This window comes from Eublepharis macularius, chromosome 5 (assembly GCF_028583425.1).
Source record: "Eublepharis macularius isolate TG4126 chromosome 5, MPM_Emac_v1.0, whole genome shotgun sequence".
NCBI lineage: Eukaryota > Metazoa > Chordata > Lepidosauria > Squamata > Eublepharidae > Eublepharis > Eublepharis macularius.
Window position 1 is genome coordinate 87478700 of NC_072794.1, and position 16236 is coordinate 87494935.

Here is a 16236-nt window from a genome sequence, read left to right on the forward strand (position 1 = left end):
GTCACAACATACAAAACTGACAATGAAAGTCTGTTCTCACAATTGCCCTGGTAGCTGCCACCAGTCCCTTTGTCTATCTCAAGGCAGTGGAGTAAAGAGACAAATCTCCAAGCCTATCAGGGAACTAAAACAGAAGCTCTACCTTGCAAAGTTGGCTTGCAAGCAGAGTTCTTAGAACAAAGCTTTACTCAGTAGGTGGTCCAAGAGGTACACAAAATGGGTTCAAACAGAGGGATCATGACTTTGAGGTTTCAGAGTCAAGAACCCCAACAGAAGTGAAAATGTAATTTTCTCCGGCCATGAAAGCCTTTGACAATACATCGAAAATGTAATTATTTATTTAAGGTGCAAAGATATTCAAAATAGATAAGACAGACTGGGGGGGGGGGTAAAATAATAAAAACCTATAGCATGTAACTCTAATTATACATACCACAGTATTCCAGAAGGCAAAACAGGAGTTACACAGAAGAACAAATATCAGAGTCTCTTTCCAAGAGGCACACAAGACTTCAATTGTTCATCACAGCAAAGAGGAAAGATGGTTGTATAGGAACTTCCATCTTAAAGAATCCAAGCCAGAGTGAAAGCCATAGGAAGGTTACAGCTTAAGTTGCTGAAACCAAACTAAAACCTAATAGCTCCATGCTAGTTAGCTATTTTCATGCATTTTTGGATCCTAAGTGGCTCAGACCTGTTACCCAATCAGGAGCCCAAAAGCTGATGTCACCATTGCTAGGTGAGTACATGAGGAGGCAGGAGTAAGACCAAATTTTGGTACCACACCTCTCTCCCACAGGTGCAAAATGTGCTGATTGTTCAAGAATGTTAATTGGCTCAGAAAACTGTACCATGGAGGCTCTACAGCGCTAACGAGCTAACACATTATCTTATTTCCAAGGTCACTGTGTACCGAGAGCTCTTTGAAGCTCTACAACTTTCTCAGGCAGGTTTCTCAAAAAGGCCTCTGAGTCTTGACTAAAGTTTTAGAAACATGACTACTAGGGGTGTGCACCCCAAAAATATTGGGTTTCCTACTTCGGGAATAACCTGAGTAATAACCTGAATCCCAAAGCAGCAAGTGTTTCGATCACTTCAGTATGCTCTGTAAAGATTCAGGAGCACACAAGCTTTAAACTTCCCACTTTGCCACCCCATGGCTCCCCTCCCCCGATGGGTGAAGAAAGCAGCAGAGCATTTGAAAGCACCCCTTTTCGTGCCACTAGCAAGCAGCACAAAAAGGGGAGCTTTAAGTTGAAAACCTGTGCCGCTTGCTCCAGCTGACGCGTGGGGGAGGAGGCTCCCCTGCTCGTCAGCTGAAGCAAGCAGTGTGGGATTTGAAAAAAACCCTTTCCATGCCACTCACAAGCAACAGGAAAAGGGGCGTTTTAAGTTCAAACTCTGCGCCACTTGCTTCAGTTGATGGGTGGGGGAGGAGGCTCCCCTGCCCATCAACTGAAGCAAGCGGTGCAGGATTTGAACGCATCCCTTTTCGTGCTGCTCACAAGCAGCCAGAAAAGTGCTGCTTGCTTTCAAACTTCGCACCTCGCCACTTTTTTCCCCCATGGGAGGGGGAGGAAGCAGCACTTTTCTGGCTGTTTGCAAATGCTTCAGAATCTGGATCTCTTCGAAAAGCTTTAATTCAGTATTTCTGAATTGGGCCAGCATTGCTGGACTCAGTTTGGAAATCCTGAATCTTTCAGAATTGACCCAATTTGGGGGGTTTTCCCGAAACGGGTTTCTGAATCACACACCAGTAATGGCTATAGTTTGAATCAGAAAAGAGCCTCTTTCCTCACAGCTTGGTAAATGTTTTGTTAATATAGCTGCAAGTATTTTGTATTCTGTGTTTAATAATGGGATAGGTTGATATGAAGACATATTCTGTGTGCCTTTATCTGGTTGAGATGGGGTCACTGCTAATTTGACATGTGCTGTTTATAGAAAGGGATACTCTATGCTTTAATTTCTCATATAACACTCATAAATACGGAGCTGATTTTTCACTATATGTGAAATATTACAGAACTTTCCTGGGCCATCAGGAGGGTTGCCAACTCCAGATTGGGAAAATCAGAAAGCCAGCTGTTTCCCTTGTTTTCATATTGTTAATGGTTTACTTTATCTCCTGACTTTGTGGAAACCTCTAAGAAATCCCTGTATTCAGTACTAAGTTGCCATCTTGGAATCCTTGTTAGAATTATTCTGTACCTTCTAGCTTTACTTTTTTCTTCTTTATATGACTCAGAGAAAAAAACTATGGAATTCTGCAACTGTTTTTTATGAGAATATATCAGTTAACTCAAGGTATTTTGAAGTAAAATGGGCTTGTTATCCAACTGCTTTTCTGAAGTAGGAGTATCACTCTTATTTCCTTGTTCAAACATTGTTTCTCTGGCACGGGACTTTTCTGTACTCTTGATTTATTCCTAATTTTCTTCGCATTCAATCTCCAAGCATCTGCCATCCCTTTTCATTCTTACAGTTTGAGTCAGTTTATTTTCTTCCTAATGAGCCTTAACCAAGGATTTTCAAGAGAGGGTGCTGGAAGTATCTGTGACATCATCAGTGACGTCACAACACACCCACATTTAATTTTTGGTGCATGCATGTAACATCAATTTAAGGACTGGATTTTTTTAAAAAGATAAAAAATGAATACATAGGGAAGCCTAAAAAGAGAGCCCCTCTGCCACCCATACCTAAGTTCTCCCCTAGCCCAAACTGGAGAGCCCAGCCCAGGCTGATCCAGAGCTAGGAGGTAGAGGCCAGCACCAATGGGACAAACCAACCTCTGGGGAGGGAGCCTAGACCAGAACCAGCTATGTGCTTTTCAAACCACACTACTTTTTCTGGTGCCGGGAGTGTTCCCCCTCCCCTGGGCCCTCAGAGCTCTGCTTTTTTAAAAATTGTCATTTTCACAATGTTATAGAGACTTACTGTTGTAACAATACATGGAGCAGATTCTCTGAATTCCAAGCTTTCATTTTTGAAAAAAGTAATTATCTAGCCCCTTCCCTTGCTGAGATCTAAGAAAAAAAAGCCTATCTCTGCAATGGAATGTGCTAGTGTCACCAACCCTTTGCTTTCTGTAGCTGGTACTGTCCTTCCCCTACTTGAGGTAAACATTTCGTCCCAAAGTGTATGAAGCTGTTTCCTGGGCCGGGAAGCCTTCAGTAGCAAGTTTGTGTCCGTAACTTTAACTTTCTTTATTGTCCCATCCTTAAAGAACATATAGGTTGTGACGTTACCAAGCTAAGATTACGTAGAGGGAAAAACAGAGGTTTACATTTCCCTTAGAAATGAAACTGGCACACTAGGGTTATTGAAGTTTAAAAGATAACATAATGTTTATTTATGGGTAGGATGGATAGGCAGAAGTGTAGGCAGGTGTTCAAAAGCTTCAGTAAGTCAGTGGTTTTTACGTAGATTACTTCACTTGCGTGAGGCATAAAACACTTCGGTTGAGTTCATAATGTTGGCTGATTTAGGTGAGAGAAGTTGGTGTTATCAGACTTGATCTCTTTGAAGTACAGTTTCTCCTTTTTCACCCTTTCACAAATTAGGTGCTCCAATTTATGTACCCACAGCACTCCCTCCCTTTTACTGCAGACCTCAGGGTACTCCACTGAGTTAAAACCTTCTCCAGATACTGGGCAAGAGTTATACTTATATCCAAGCTATAACCCTGTTCCTTTGCCTCTTTTCCTTTCTACCCACTTCCTTTGCCAACTGTAAGTTCCCAGATCTCTTGTCTCAGTAAAAGTTAGCGCTTTCTGTCCCACTTTCGTACTAGGACTTAAAGTGCTTCATAAATTATGTTTTACTGTAAGGGTACTGTTATGACCTTTACTTTCTTTGAGTAGATTTTTCTTTTAATCTTTCCCTTAACACCCTCTGGGTAGTTTGCTGCCATCAGGAATATTATATTCCAATATATTTTATTTTAGTTTTCCCTTTGGTAACGTTCCTAAGCGTCAGGCTCCTTCGTGGTTCTATGTGGCCCTGAGGATGGGAATGACAGCTACTCTGGGATATAACAAAACAAAATAAACTTTTATTTAGTCAAGAAGCGTATCGGTTTCATAAATGTAGTTCTCAGTTCTTAAAGTTACTTCCTATACACTCATTCACACGGATCTCTTCTAAGGCTTCACACACAGTTAGCCTCTTTCTCCAACTCAATATTTCTCTTACAGAAATGCTTAAAACTCCTCAGGCAGCACACAGCTAGCCTCTCTTTCTCTGACTCTCATTCATAGAAATATTAAACCTGCTCAGGCAGCACACAGCTGGCCTCTCTTTCCCTGACTGAGTGTTCTTTCACAAACATGCTCAGTTCAGGTTCCACACAGGTTATATTTCTCATAAATATTTCAATATACTCAGGCAACACACAGCTAGCCTGCTTTCTTCTGAATGAATTATTTTCTCTCTGCCCTGTCAGTCTCAAACTGCATTCACTCCGCCCACACTCTGTCATCAACCAATCGTGTCACTCATCCCTCTCTCACCCCCACTCTTCTCCTAGCTCACACCAAGCATTTAAAGACACATGCACACATTTACTTGAAATCATTACAGGTACATTTTTCCCTTTCTTCCTCACACAGAGGATGCTCTGGCTGACCCTCTCTGGTCAGAGGCCAGGCCTCTACTCTCCAACTCTTCAGTTCACTCCAGCTGTCAACTCCTCATTCTATCAGTTCATCATTCTAACACCAACTGCCATTCTCTCTCTGGTGAGCCACTGAAGGAGGAAAGGACCTTTCAATCATCCTTCCTTCCTGCTCATGTTCAAGCCTTTATCTGCCTTGTGCTGGATGCAGTATTTGCAGTCCTGACATTTTCATGCAGATTCCATCACAGCTAGAAACTTGCCTTTTTATTTTCCTCAGCCAGTTCTCCAAGTTTTTGATATCGTATGTCTCATCTTTTACTTATTTATTTGTTTATTTTATTTCTATCCTGTCTTTCTTTTCCATGGGGACCCCAAGTGGCTGACTTGTCTTTTTGAGTTGCCAAAATCCCTTTCTAGTAGCCTAAAGGCACTTTCTGTCCTTTCAGTTTTCTCATAGTATTTTGTGTTGTTCCCTAATTACTTCTAGAGCAGTAATTCTTAACTGTTGTTGAGTCACAGTCTCCTTTGAGAATCTATGGGACCCCCCCTCCCCAGAAAAATTCATATGGACACATGCACACAAAATGTTGCATACCTTTTAATTAATGGCTAACACTTGATTTTTTTAAAAATCCGATTTGTACAAATTCTGCTCAGAAGTAATTTTCTTGAATTTTATTTTTATTAAGAATTTTTTTAAAAACATAGATTAAAAAAGAAAAGAAAAAAGAAGTGAAAAAAATAAAAGATAAAAAGATACAAAAAAGAAAAAGGGGGGAAGGAAATATATAGGAAACACTTTCATTTTCTCTACAACAGATATTGGCATAATTACAGAATTCACACTTGTACTCTTGTTACCAGCACAATCTTCTCATTTTCCATAGTCCCCTCCCACTCCCTCTTATAATTCAAAACCACAAATCATCACTTCATTTTTTCCCACTTCAAGCACAAAGTCAATAAGGAGTTTCCAATTTTCTATGAATGTGGATGATTTCTTCTCTCTGATCAAAGACGTAAGTTTAGCCATCTCAGCTATCTCTGTTATCTTCACAATCCACTCTTCTATTGAAGGCAATATTGGGCTCTTCCACTTTTGAGTATATAGTAGCCTCACTGCCATTGTCATATATAAAAATAAGATATCATGTTTATTTTCTGTCTGTCCATTAGTCCCTACAAGAAAGCTTCTTGTTAAAATTGTATATTCGTCTTCAAGATACTCTGTATTAGCATATGGAATTGTGTCTAGTTTTTTTTTTTTTTTTTGCAGTTACAAGTCCACCAGAGATGATAAAATGTCCCTTCATGTTGAGCACATTTCCAACACATATTCGCAATACCTTTAAACATTTTAGCTAACTTTTCTGGAGCTGTGTACCACCAATACATCATCTAATAAAATTTTTCTTTAAGCATAGAACTCAAAGTAAATTTAAGACTCTTCAACCACATGTTATCTCACTGCTCCATGTGTATATCATGCCCAAAGTTTGTTGCCCATTTTATCATAGTCTTTCACTTGTTCTTCTTCTGTCTCAAATTTCAACAGAAGTTTATACAATTTTGCTGTAACATGTTCATCATTTGTACATAATTCTATTTCAAGTTCAGTCTTCTCTTGTTGAAAGCCCTATAATTTTATCTTTTAAATCTTTCTAGTAGTTGTGCACAAAAAATTGCTATCTATAGCCTTGAGCTATCAAATCTTCTCTTGATTTCATTTTACAATCCCTTTATGAGAAATCTAACAAATCTCCGTAAGTTACCCATTTCTGTTATCATTTCACACCTATGAAATGCTTCCTGTGTTGAAAGCCACAATGGTATCTTCTGTCGTAATCTTGGTTTATATTTATTCCATATCCTCAGGATGGCCTGTCGAATATACTGGTTTTTAAAATCCACATTAGTTTCAAATTTATCATACCACAAATAAGCATGCCACCCAAATCTCAGGTCATGTCTTTCCAAATCCAAGGGCCTATCATTTTCAGAAGTAATTTTCAATGAGAAGGCTACTGTGGTTTGGTTTGAATAAGAAGTTGAACTTGTAAAGTAGTCTTTGACATGGCAATGTGCTTGTCATCTTTGACGTCTAGTCACTTTCACATTTTCATTTTAATGGCAACAGGTCTTGAAATCCCTGACTTACAAAGGAATGTAGCAACAAATGGAATCAGAGCTCTCATAGCTTGCTTTGTCTGACAAGGGTAACCAGAATTGTCCATGATTTTTTAAGCTGAATTCATGATGCATCATTTCTTTTGTCTTCAAGTCAATGAGGTCCTCTTTGGCAAGATCTGCATTCTGTCTATGTCAGGAAGGAAAGGATTACATATCCACATTCCAATGTAAGGTCTTCCTGGCAGAAGTAAACTTCAAAAGGAGTTCTGTGATGTTTCCAGGAATCTGCTTTGTCACTCTTGGCTCCAACTTGCAGAAGCACTTCCTCCAGCACTAGAAAGTTTGCATAGTTGTCTGCCAGCAATTTCCACTTCCTGAGAGGCAGCTTGGCCAAAAGAGCTCATAGTTTTACAACCGTATCCATTATGGTGACTGCAGGGCTTTGAATCAAAAGATTTACTTCATATGGCCAAAAATATCTGCTAAGTAATCCAAACCATGAATGAACAACATGGTGACTATGACAGTTGTATGTTACCTGATGTATACCCATGCCACCCTACACTTGTTTGAAATAAAACAATACCCAGGGTTCCATGGACCACCAAGTTAGGAACTCATGTTCTAGAAACTCTGCTGTGACTGTTAAGCCAATCACATTTTTTTGTAATTTATCTTTCCATCCTGGAACTTTTGAAAAAATCCTCTGTTCTACAATCTCAGTCTTTTTAGAGATGCCCTTCTTCAAATCTTGAATTGTTTTCTCTGTCTTGTCAAATTCCATCTGAAACAGTTTTAGGATCTTCTGAACAGAGGCTATTGCAATTCTCCCAATTTCTTCATATTTCTTTTTTGTGTATCCTATATTCATGCCTATTGGTGCCAAGTACTTTCTGATACCTTTCCCCCTTTAAAATGTATTCATTCACATTGATAGTACCTTGAAATTAGAAGTAGCTGTTCTCAATTAATTAGTTAGCCCATCTAACCTTATAACTGCCAGTGTATAAAAAGCATTGCATTAAATTAACAATTCATATAGAAAAGAACTAGTTAATTTCTCCCTGAGAACGTGGATTAAATAAAGTGCTAGAATGCCTAAATATTTCAGATGTTGTTAGATAACCTTGAATTTTGCCAAGCAAAAAGCTTTAGCTCTCTCTGGCATTCTAATAAATTAGAGTAACCAAATTCATCTTATCTGAACTGAGCTCTAAGAGTGCTTTTTAATCTTCTGGACTGCTTAGTTTGTTTCTGCATCATTCCTAGCTACCAGTTTTTAGTTGCTCTTTTCTGAACTGTTTCCTGTGCTATGATATTCTCTTTTCAAATAGGATAACTAGAACTGCATGCAATATTCCAGATGTGGTCTCATCATATTTTTGCATAAAGACATTATGATACTGGCAGTTTTATTTTTTCTAATAATTCCCAGTCTTAGATGGCTTTTTGACTGCTGCTGCACACTGAGTTGACATTTTCAGTGAGCTGTCTCTGACAATTCCAAAATTTATTTCCTGGGGGTATATGCTGTCAAATTCTGACTCTACCATTTCCCTAATATCCTACTTGAGTGATACTGACTGAAATGAATAAGCAAAAACAAACAAAATGAAAAACTGCAGATTTGAATGCTATGTAACCACACACATTTGAATTGATAACGATCTTACCATAACATGCATCAAACCTCCTTCCCAGACTCCCAGTTACCTGCTTAGTACCAAAATTTCAGCATATGACCCCTTTCAAGTGTTGGTCTAAGACAATCCAGGATAGACCATGGTCGCCATGGAGTCCTGAGCCTGACTTGTTGAGACAATTTTGACATTGATATTGAAAGTCTATGAGTCCTTTTTTTTTTTTGAAAAAATTTTTATTGGGTTAGGATCAATTATTTTCACATTACAATCAATTCTCCCATTTTCCAATTTCTAACCCCCTCCCTTTCCCCCCCTTTTTGTTGACTTCCAACAGTTTTCCAACCCTTTGTCCCTTTTCCCTTACTCCTTTTAAATTCCTCTATCTAACAAATGTATATTCTCCCTCTATTCTAAGCAATACTTCTTTAACTATTTTTAAAACTCTGTACCCTAACTATGAGTCCTTATTTCCATATTGGACAAACAATTTATCCCATTTTTCATAGTTCAGATTTCAAATATTTCTATAGATCATAAACCAAATAAATCATACATTCATATAAATCAAACAATTTGACTTATACTCTATGTGTTACATTCTATCTTCTTTCTGTTTTAGTTATATTTAATTACATTAGTATTTCTATTCCCCTTCAATAGTAGATCTATATTACTGTCATTATATAATCAATCAACTTAACTCATATATATCTTCAGGTAAACATATTCAATTTGGTACATTATACAAATCTTACCAGAAAGAAAATATTATTAGTTAATCAATCCTTATAGTTAACCCTTATGGTTAATTATTTTCTATCGATATTCTATTTATTAATCTATATATATCAATCTATTAACCTAACTGCTTAGAGATTCACGTTTATCTCTTCTCCCCCCCGGTAAAGTCACCCCCCTCTACATTTTATTATACTTCAGTAGTTCTCAAACTGCCACAGTTCTCCTCCCACCTCCCATTTCTTCTCCAAATATTGTTTCAGCTTCTCCCAGTCTGTGTTAAACTGCCCTGAGTCCAGATTTCTCAGTTTTCTTGTCATCTTGTCCATTTCTGCCATATACAGCAATTTGTGGATCCAATCTTCAATAGTTGGCACTTCTTGTACTTTCCATTTTTGCGCATACAAAAGTCTGGCTGCTGCCGTCATGTAAAATATCAACGTCCTATGATGAGCTGGAATTCCGTCCATTCCCAAGTTTAGTAGCAGGAGTTCTGGGTTCTTATTTACTTGAAATTGCAAAATTTCACTCATTTCTCTTATTATTTCCCCCCAGTACTGCCTAGCTACCTCACACGACCACCACATATGATAGAGGGAGCCCTCATGCTTCCTGCATTTCCAGCATTTATTAGAAGTGTTCAAATTCCCTAGCGCAATCTTCTTTGGTGTCATGTACCAACGATAAATCATTTTGTAAATGTTCTCTTTAATGCTCGTACATGTCGTTATCTTCATTGTAGTCTTCTACAAGTATTCCCATGCCTCCATTGTTATTTCTTTATTAAAATTTATAGCCCATTTTACCATTTGTGTTTTAACTATTTCATCCTCAGTATACCATTTCAACAGTACTTGGTATACCTTAGATATTCTTTTCTTGTCCTCTTTAAGAAGGGTCTGCTCTAGTTCCGAATTCTCTATTCGTATACCTCCCTTTACAGAGTCCGAGTTGTATAAATCTCTAATCTGTCTGTACTGGAACCAGTCATAATAAGGTGATAGTTCCTCCTGCGTCTTTATTCTGAGTTTAGATGCTTCAGTTCTAGTAATTTCTTTGTAAGTTAAACATTGTTGCTCATTATCAACAGCTCTCGGATCTATCACCTCATATGGAACTACCCACAAAGGGGTTCCTTCTTGTAGATAAGTTCTGTACTTCTTCCAGATTGTATATAAACTTCTCCGTATATAATGATGCAGGAACATCGAGTTCACCTTTACTTTATCATGCCATAGGTATGCGTGCCATCCAAATATTTTTTTGTATCCCTCTAGGGCTAGCAATTTCTTGTTCTTTAACGTCATCCACTCTTTCAGCCACACTAGGCAGATTGCATCATGGTAAAGTCTCAGATTGGGCAGTTGCATTCCGCCTCTTTCTTTTGCGTCTTGTAGAACTTTCATTTTAACTCGAGGCTTCTTGCCTGCCCAAACAAAATCTGATATCTTCCTCTGCCATTTTTCGAATTGTTTAGAGTCTCTGATGATTGGTATTGTCTGTAGCAAAAACATTACTCTTGGTAACACATTCATCTTAACTGCTGCAATCCTACCCAACCATGACAGATTCAACCTGTTCCATTTAATCAAGTCTCTCTCTATCTGAATCCATAGTTTTTCATAATTGTTTTTAAATAAGTCTATATTCTTTGCAGTCAGTTCAATTCCCAAATATTTCACCTTACTTGTTACTTCACAGTCCATTATTTCCGTTAACAATTGTTGTTTCTGCTTAGTCATATTTTTGCATAATATCTTTGACTTCTTTTTATTAATATAAAAACCTGCCAGGTCTCCGAACTCCTTAATCTTATCTATCACTTTTGGCATGTTCTCCAATGGGTCTTCTACAATTAACATTATATCATCCGCAAATGCTCTGACCTTGTATGAATAGTCCTTTATTTTTATTCCTCGAATTTCTTCGTCTTGTCGTATTTGTATCATCAGGATCTCCAATACTAAAATGAACAACAGTGGAGACAACGGGCAACCTTGTCTTGTTCCTTTACTTATAGTCAATTTCTTGGTCGCTTCATCGTTCACCACAATTGCTGCAGTCTGGTCTCTGTAAATTTCCTTAATTGCTCTGATGAATCTTTCTCCCAATTGTAGCTTTTCCATAGTGGCAAACATAAAGTCCCAGTTTAAATTGTCAAACGCCTTTTCAGCGTCAACAAAGAAGAAACCAACCTCTTTGTCACAACGCTTGTCATAATATTCAATAGCATTAATCACTGTCCTTAAATTGTCTCTTATTTGCCTGTCTGGCAAAAAGCCTGCTTGTTCCTCCTCTATAATTTCCGAGAGCCACCCCTTCAGTCTCTCCGCCAATATCTTCGCAAAGATTTTATAGTCATTGTTAAGTAACGATATAGGTCTGTAATTTTTCACATTAGTCAAGTCTTGGCCCTCTTTTGGGATCAATGATATGTTCGCTTCACTCCAGGTATCTGGAATCCTTTGATCCCTTAAAACTCCATTGATCACCTCTTTTAGGAATGGTGCCAGTTCGTTGGCCATTGTCTTATAAAATTTAGCCGTAAGTCCATCTGGCCCTGGCGCCTTTCCTAAATTTGCAGATTGTATTGCTTTACTTATTTCCTCGTCCGTTACATCACTGTTCAATTTATTTCTCCAAACTTCCGAGATTTCTGGAAGTTTCATTTTCTCCAAATATAACGCTATTGATTCTTTATTTACTTCTTTCTTATTGTACAGCTTAGCGTAAAATTTAAAAAAGGCTCTACTGATGGTGGTCTGTTCCAAATACGTTTTGTTGTCTTCGCAAATTTTATTTATTATTTTCTTTTCCCTTCTCTTCTTCAATTGCCATGCCAGGTACTTCCCAGGTTTATTTGCACCTTCAAACGCTTTCTGATTCAATCTTTTAAGGTTCCACTCCAATTCTTTGTTACTCATTGCTGTTAGCTGTTCTTGAAGTATTTTAATTTCCTGATATAATTTCTTTTTCCCTGGTCTCTTTTTTAACTGTGTTTCTTTGGCTTTTATTTTCTCCTCAATCTCTTGTCTTTTCTCCTCTTTCTTCTTTCTTGCTCTACCATTTAAGTCCATTAGTATGCCCCTTATAACCGCCTTATAAGCGTCCCAAACTTTACCAGTTGGTACTTCTTTATTCACGTTGTATTGTATGAAGAACTTTGTCTCTCTTCTCAGTATCTCCATATTCTCTCCTTCCTGTAGCAAGTCCTCATTTATTCTCCATGCTTTCCTTTTTCTCCTTTTCCCTAATTTCCACATAATTGGGTTGTGATCTGAGCCTACCATCGGCATTATTTCTACCTCCTTAGTCCATAACGCTAAGTCTTTTGAGGCCCAGATCATATCAATTCTTGATAATGTAGAGTGCCTTGCAGAATAAAAAGTAAACTGTCTGGTTTTGGGATGTTCTCTTCTCCATACATCTTCAAGAGTCTCCTGTTGAGTCAACTCAAAAAAGAGCTTTGGTAATAATCCTCTTTTCTTTTGTGCCGTTATTGTCTTTTTATCTAATTCCAAGTCCGTCACTCCATTGAAGTCTCCAGCAAGAATTATCTGGTCATATGAAAGATCATCTAATTGCTTCCTCAAATCCTCAAAGAAGCTTTCTTTTGCACCGTTGGGTGCATAAACTCCGACTACCAACACTCTCTTTAAGTTCCAAGTACATTCCACTGCTATAAATCTGGCTTCCACATCTTTCATTACAAATTTTGGCTGTAGCTCCTCTTTTATATATACCACCACTCCTCTTTTTTTCTTACTTGAGGCCGCTACAAATTCCTTGCCCAATTTTCCCAATTTTAAATATTTTACATCCTGCTTTCGAATATGGGTCTCTTGCAAACAAACAATATCACATTTTTGTTTTAATAGCCAGTGGAAGATATTTTTTCTCTTGTTCAGTGAATTTAGTCCATTTACATTCCAAGATATGACTTTACACTCCATACTCATAGGCTTGTTGGTAAGTCTTTTTCATTGTCCCTTATAAATCGCTCCATCTCCCGCTCAGATCTAATGCGCTTTTTGGCACCTCCAAATTCAAAGGACAAACCTTCTGGAAGCTCCCATCTGTACCTGATTTTCATGTCCTTCAACATCTGGATTAGCGCTTTATATTTTTTCCGATCCAATAACACTGATCTGGGTAATTCCTTCATTATGATAATTGTCTTGCCATCGATCTCCAATGGGTCTTGAAACTGTTTAGTCACAATCTTCTCTTTCATGTTTCGTGTTGTAAATTGCACAATCACATCTCTTGGTACTTTCCTCTGGGTTGCAATTCTCGAGTTTACGCGATATGCCACATCAAGGATAGCCACAACTTCCTCCTCCTCCTTCCCCAGGTATTCAGCTAACACCTCCGTCATCTGTTCTTGCGCTGTCTTTCCTTCCATCTCCGGCAGACCGCGAAATCTCAGCTGCTTCTCCATGTGTCTACTTTCCGCAACCGCCATTCTTCCTCTCATCAGTCTCATCTCTGTTTGTTGCTGCTAAATTCTCCATCGCTCCTTCTACTGTTTTAACTCTCTGCTGCGTTCCTTGTAATTCATTTTGTATTGTTTCCATACCTTTCTTCACTTCTGACAGCTCCGATTTTACTTCTGACAGCTCCGATTTTACTTTCTGTTTAACCTCTTTAATCAGCTCCAATTTCATATCTTTGAATTCTTTAATCACCTCTAAAAGTTTTTTGTCCAGGTTTTCTATTGCCGATTGCCACTCTTTTTTCGACATCGTGGGGCTTGCTTTAGCTCGCTCCCACGAGTCCGCTCTCTTCCTTAACTCCGTGGCGTTAAATTTAATACCTTTTTTATTTCAAATGTCCCGGTCTTCTTGCATAAATTAGTTTTTAAAGAGTCCAAAATGTCGGGCGTCTTTTCTCTATGGTCTCTCTATAATTTTGTAATCCAAGATGGCCTACTTCCTTTTCCGCTGAAGCCGCGACCCTTCCCCTTTCAAAGATGGCGATTCCCTTCTTCCTGCCCTCCAGCAAGGGCCGCTTCTCTCCAGCCACTCTATTGTTGTTACGCACTTCCTGTCTCCCAACTTCCCACAGCAGATCTCGCGATGGTGTCTTTTTCTCACAGCTCCATAACCGCAAGTATTCAAAACAATAGTCCGATTTCTTTAATAACTTCTTTAAACTTAGTCTCTTTTCAAATACAACTCTTGCCGAATCTTCCCCTCCTTTTCATTAGTCTGTTGCAGTTTAAAAATCTACTTTTTTTCCTCTCTGCTTTTATCAATCTGTCCCGTATCAGAAGATAGTGATCTTTACCTTCTCCTTCACTTTTCTCGGGTTGTAATCGCTGTTTCGATTTTAACTTCTCCTCTCCGCTTCTTCCCCCAATCGAAGCTTGGGTATGTAGGTCTTATGCCAGCCGAATTGGCCCCAGAACTGCCGCAGAGATTGTAGCCGACCCGTCGCAGGGTGGGACCTCAAGGATCGGGAGGGGACCCGTTGTGTAGAGCCCCCCCTCGTCCGAGATCTAACTCACCCTAGGGTCTCGAGCGTTCTTTGCCTGCTCTCCGCCTGAGAGCAGTCGGCCGCGGGCTATTTTCACCCCGCCGGCCGCTTAAAACGGCAGTCCGGTCAGCTCCGCAAATGGAGCTGCTTCAGACCTCCATGGATCCCAAACCGGAAGTCGAAAGTCTATGAGTCCTAAGCATCAGGTCAGAGATGATCTCTGCCATCTTAGTTAGGACACCTGCAGATGAGCAAGACAGATGGTACAGTAGCAGGGGACTCCAACCATCTCTGCTATTTAGCATAGACACTTCCAATTTTTGCTACCAACTTTTTGCATCGGGAATCTATTAAAGGAAAAGGATTCCTAGGTTTTTCTGCATGCACACTTATGCTGGGTTTTCTGGATATTTAATTTACAAGGATTGGGTCTGCATTATGCCTCTGTAATTTAGCACTTGAGGGGGTCAAACTGAAGTGATGTCTATTTTTTCTTCACTAGAAAAATACCCGGTTTCTGCTGTGGGCTTTCTGGGGAACAGGTTAGGTTCCTCAGTTGATCTGGTGAGGACTGGTCAGTTTCCTCAGTTGATGGTTGAGGAAACTTACAAGGTGGGGGAGGAGTTGTTTTTTTAATGGTACCAACCTTGCTGTTGTCAGACTATGGAATCCCAGTTATCTAGAGTTCGTCTCCCCCCTTCTGCAAGAAGCACAAGGTCTCTTGGTTTCAGAAGGTTTATTGGAAGATTATGCTCAGGATACGGGGGTCCATGATCCAAGGACTTGAGGCCCTTGGCTGAACCAAAGCTTTGTTGAGAATGACACATAAAATGAAAGTAACAACACTTCAAACACCCCTTCCCAGCCTCCCCCCTTAGTCCTGTCTAGAAGGCCTGGGAAAGCGAGGACATCAAGGTCGGCCAGGCTGATAAGAATTCTTCATTCCCATGGATATAGGCGGGCAGCACCTGGGCCTGGAGGGAGAGAACTAAATAACTACAGATTATAACAGGAGAACATGGCGTAGCTTTGGCTTGAGAACTGACATTCTGACAGTTGTTTTAAAAAAAATTAAAAAGAAAGGACTAAATACAGTAAGCACAGTTGGATTAAGGTCTCTTTGCAGAGTTTTTATGTTAGCCATATTGCAGGGTCCCCCCCTCCCCGCACCTTGCCTGTAGTTTGGAGCCTGAATCAGAGTATTTTGACCATGCTTGCAGAATTCTAGAGAGAAATTAACGCAGTATGGGACCAGAAAAGCTCCATGCAGAAAAGAACATAAAGAATCATGGCTACCCCTACCCCCATACCCCAGTTCAAGGCTGAGGTTGTTGCATTTTTAGAAATATGGGATTAAAAGTAAAATAAATAAAAGTGGGCTTTGATACCAGAAGTATATAATTAAAGTAGTATTAAACACAATGTTTTTGTCAACCTGTATTCAAATTGCCATTAGACAGGGTCACTAATTAAACTTCATCATTTAAATTTATATTTTTAAGAACTGTTGTTTCTTTTTAGGTCCAGATATATGTGGAGAGGACAAAAAAATAGTGCAAGTTATTTTTAACTATAAAGACGACTACTATATGATCAATAAGGACATCAAATGTGAGGTATAATTAA

The 16236-nt window shown here is 39.0% G+C and overlaps 1 protein-coding gene across 1 annotated transcript in view; it reads left to right on the top strand.

Moving 5' to 3' along the window:
- The window catches only part of LOC129330010 (calreticulin-like), a 64347-nt gene that overhangs the window by 2139 nt on the left and 45972 nt on the right, over positions 1-16236 (top strand). The window contains exon 2 of the mRNA XM_054979830.1: positions 16132-16226. Coding sequence (XP_054835805.1) covers positions 16132-16226 — 95 coding nt within the window. The remainder of the gene's footprint in view (positions 1-16131; positions 16227-16236) is intronic.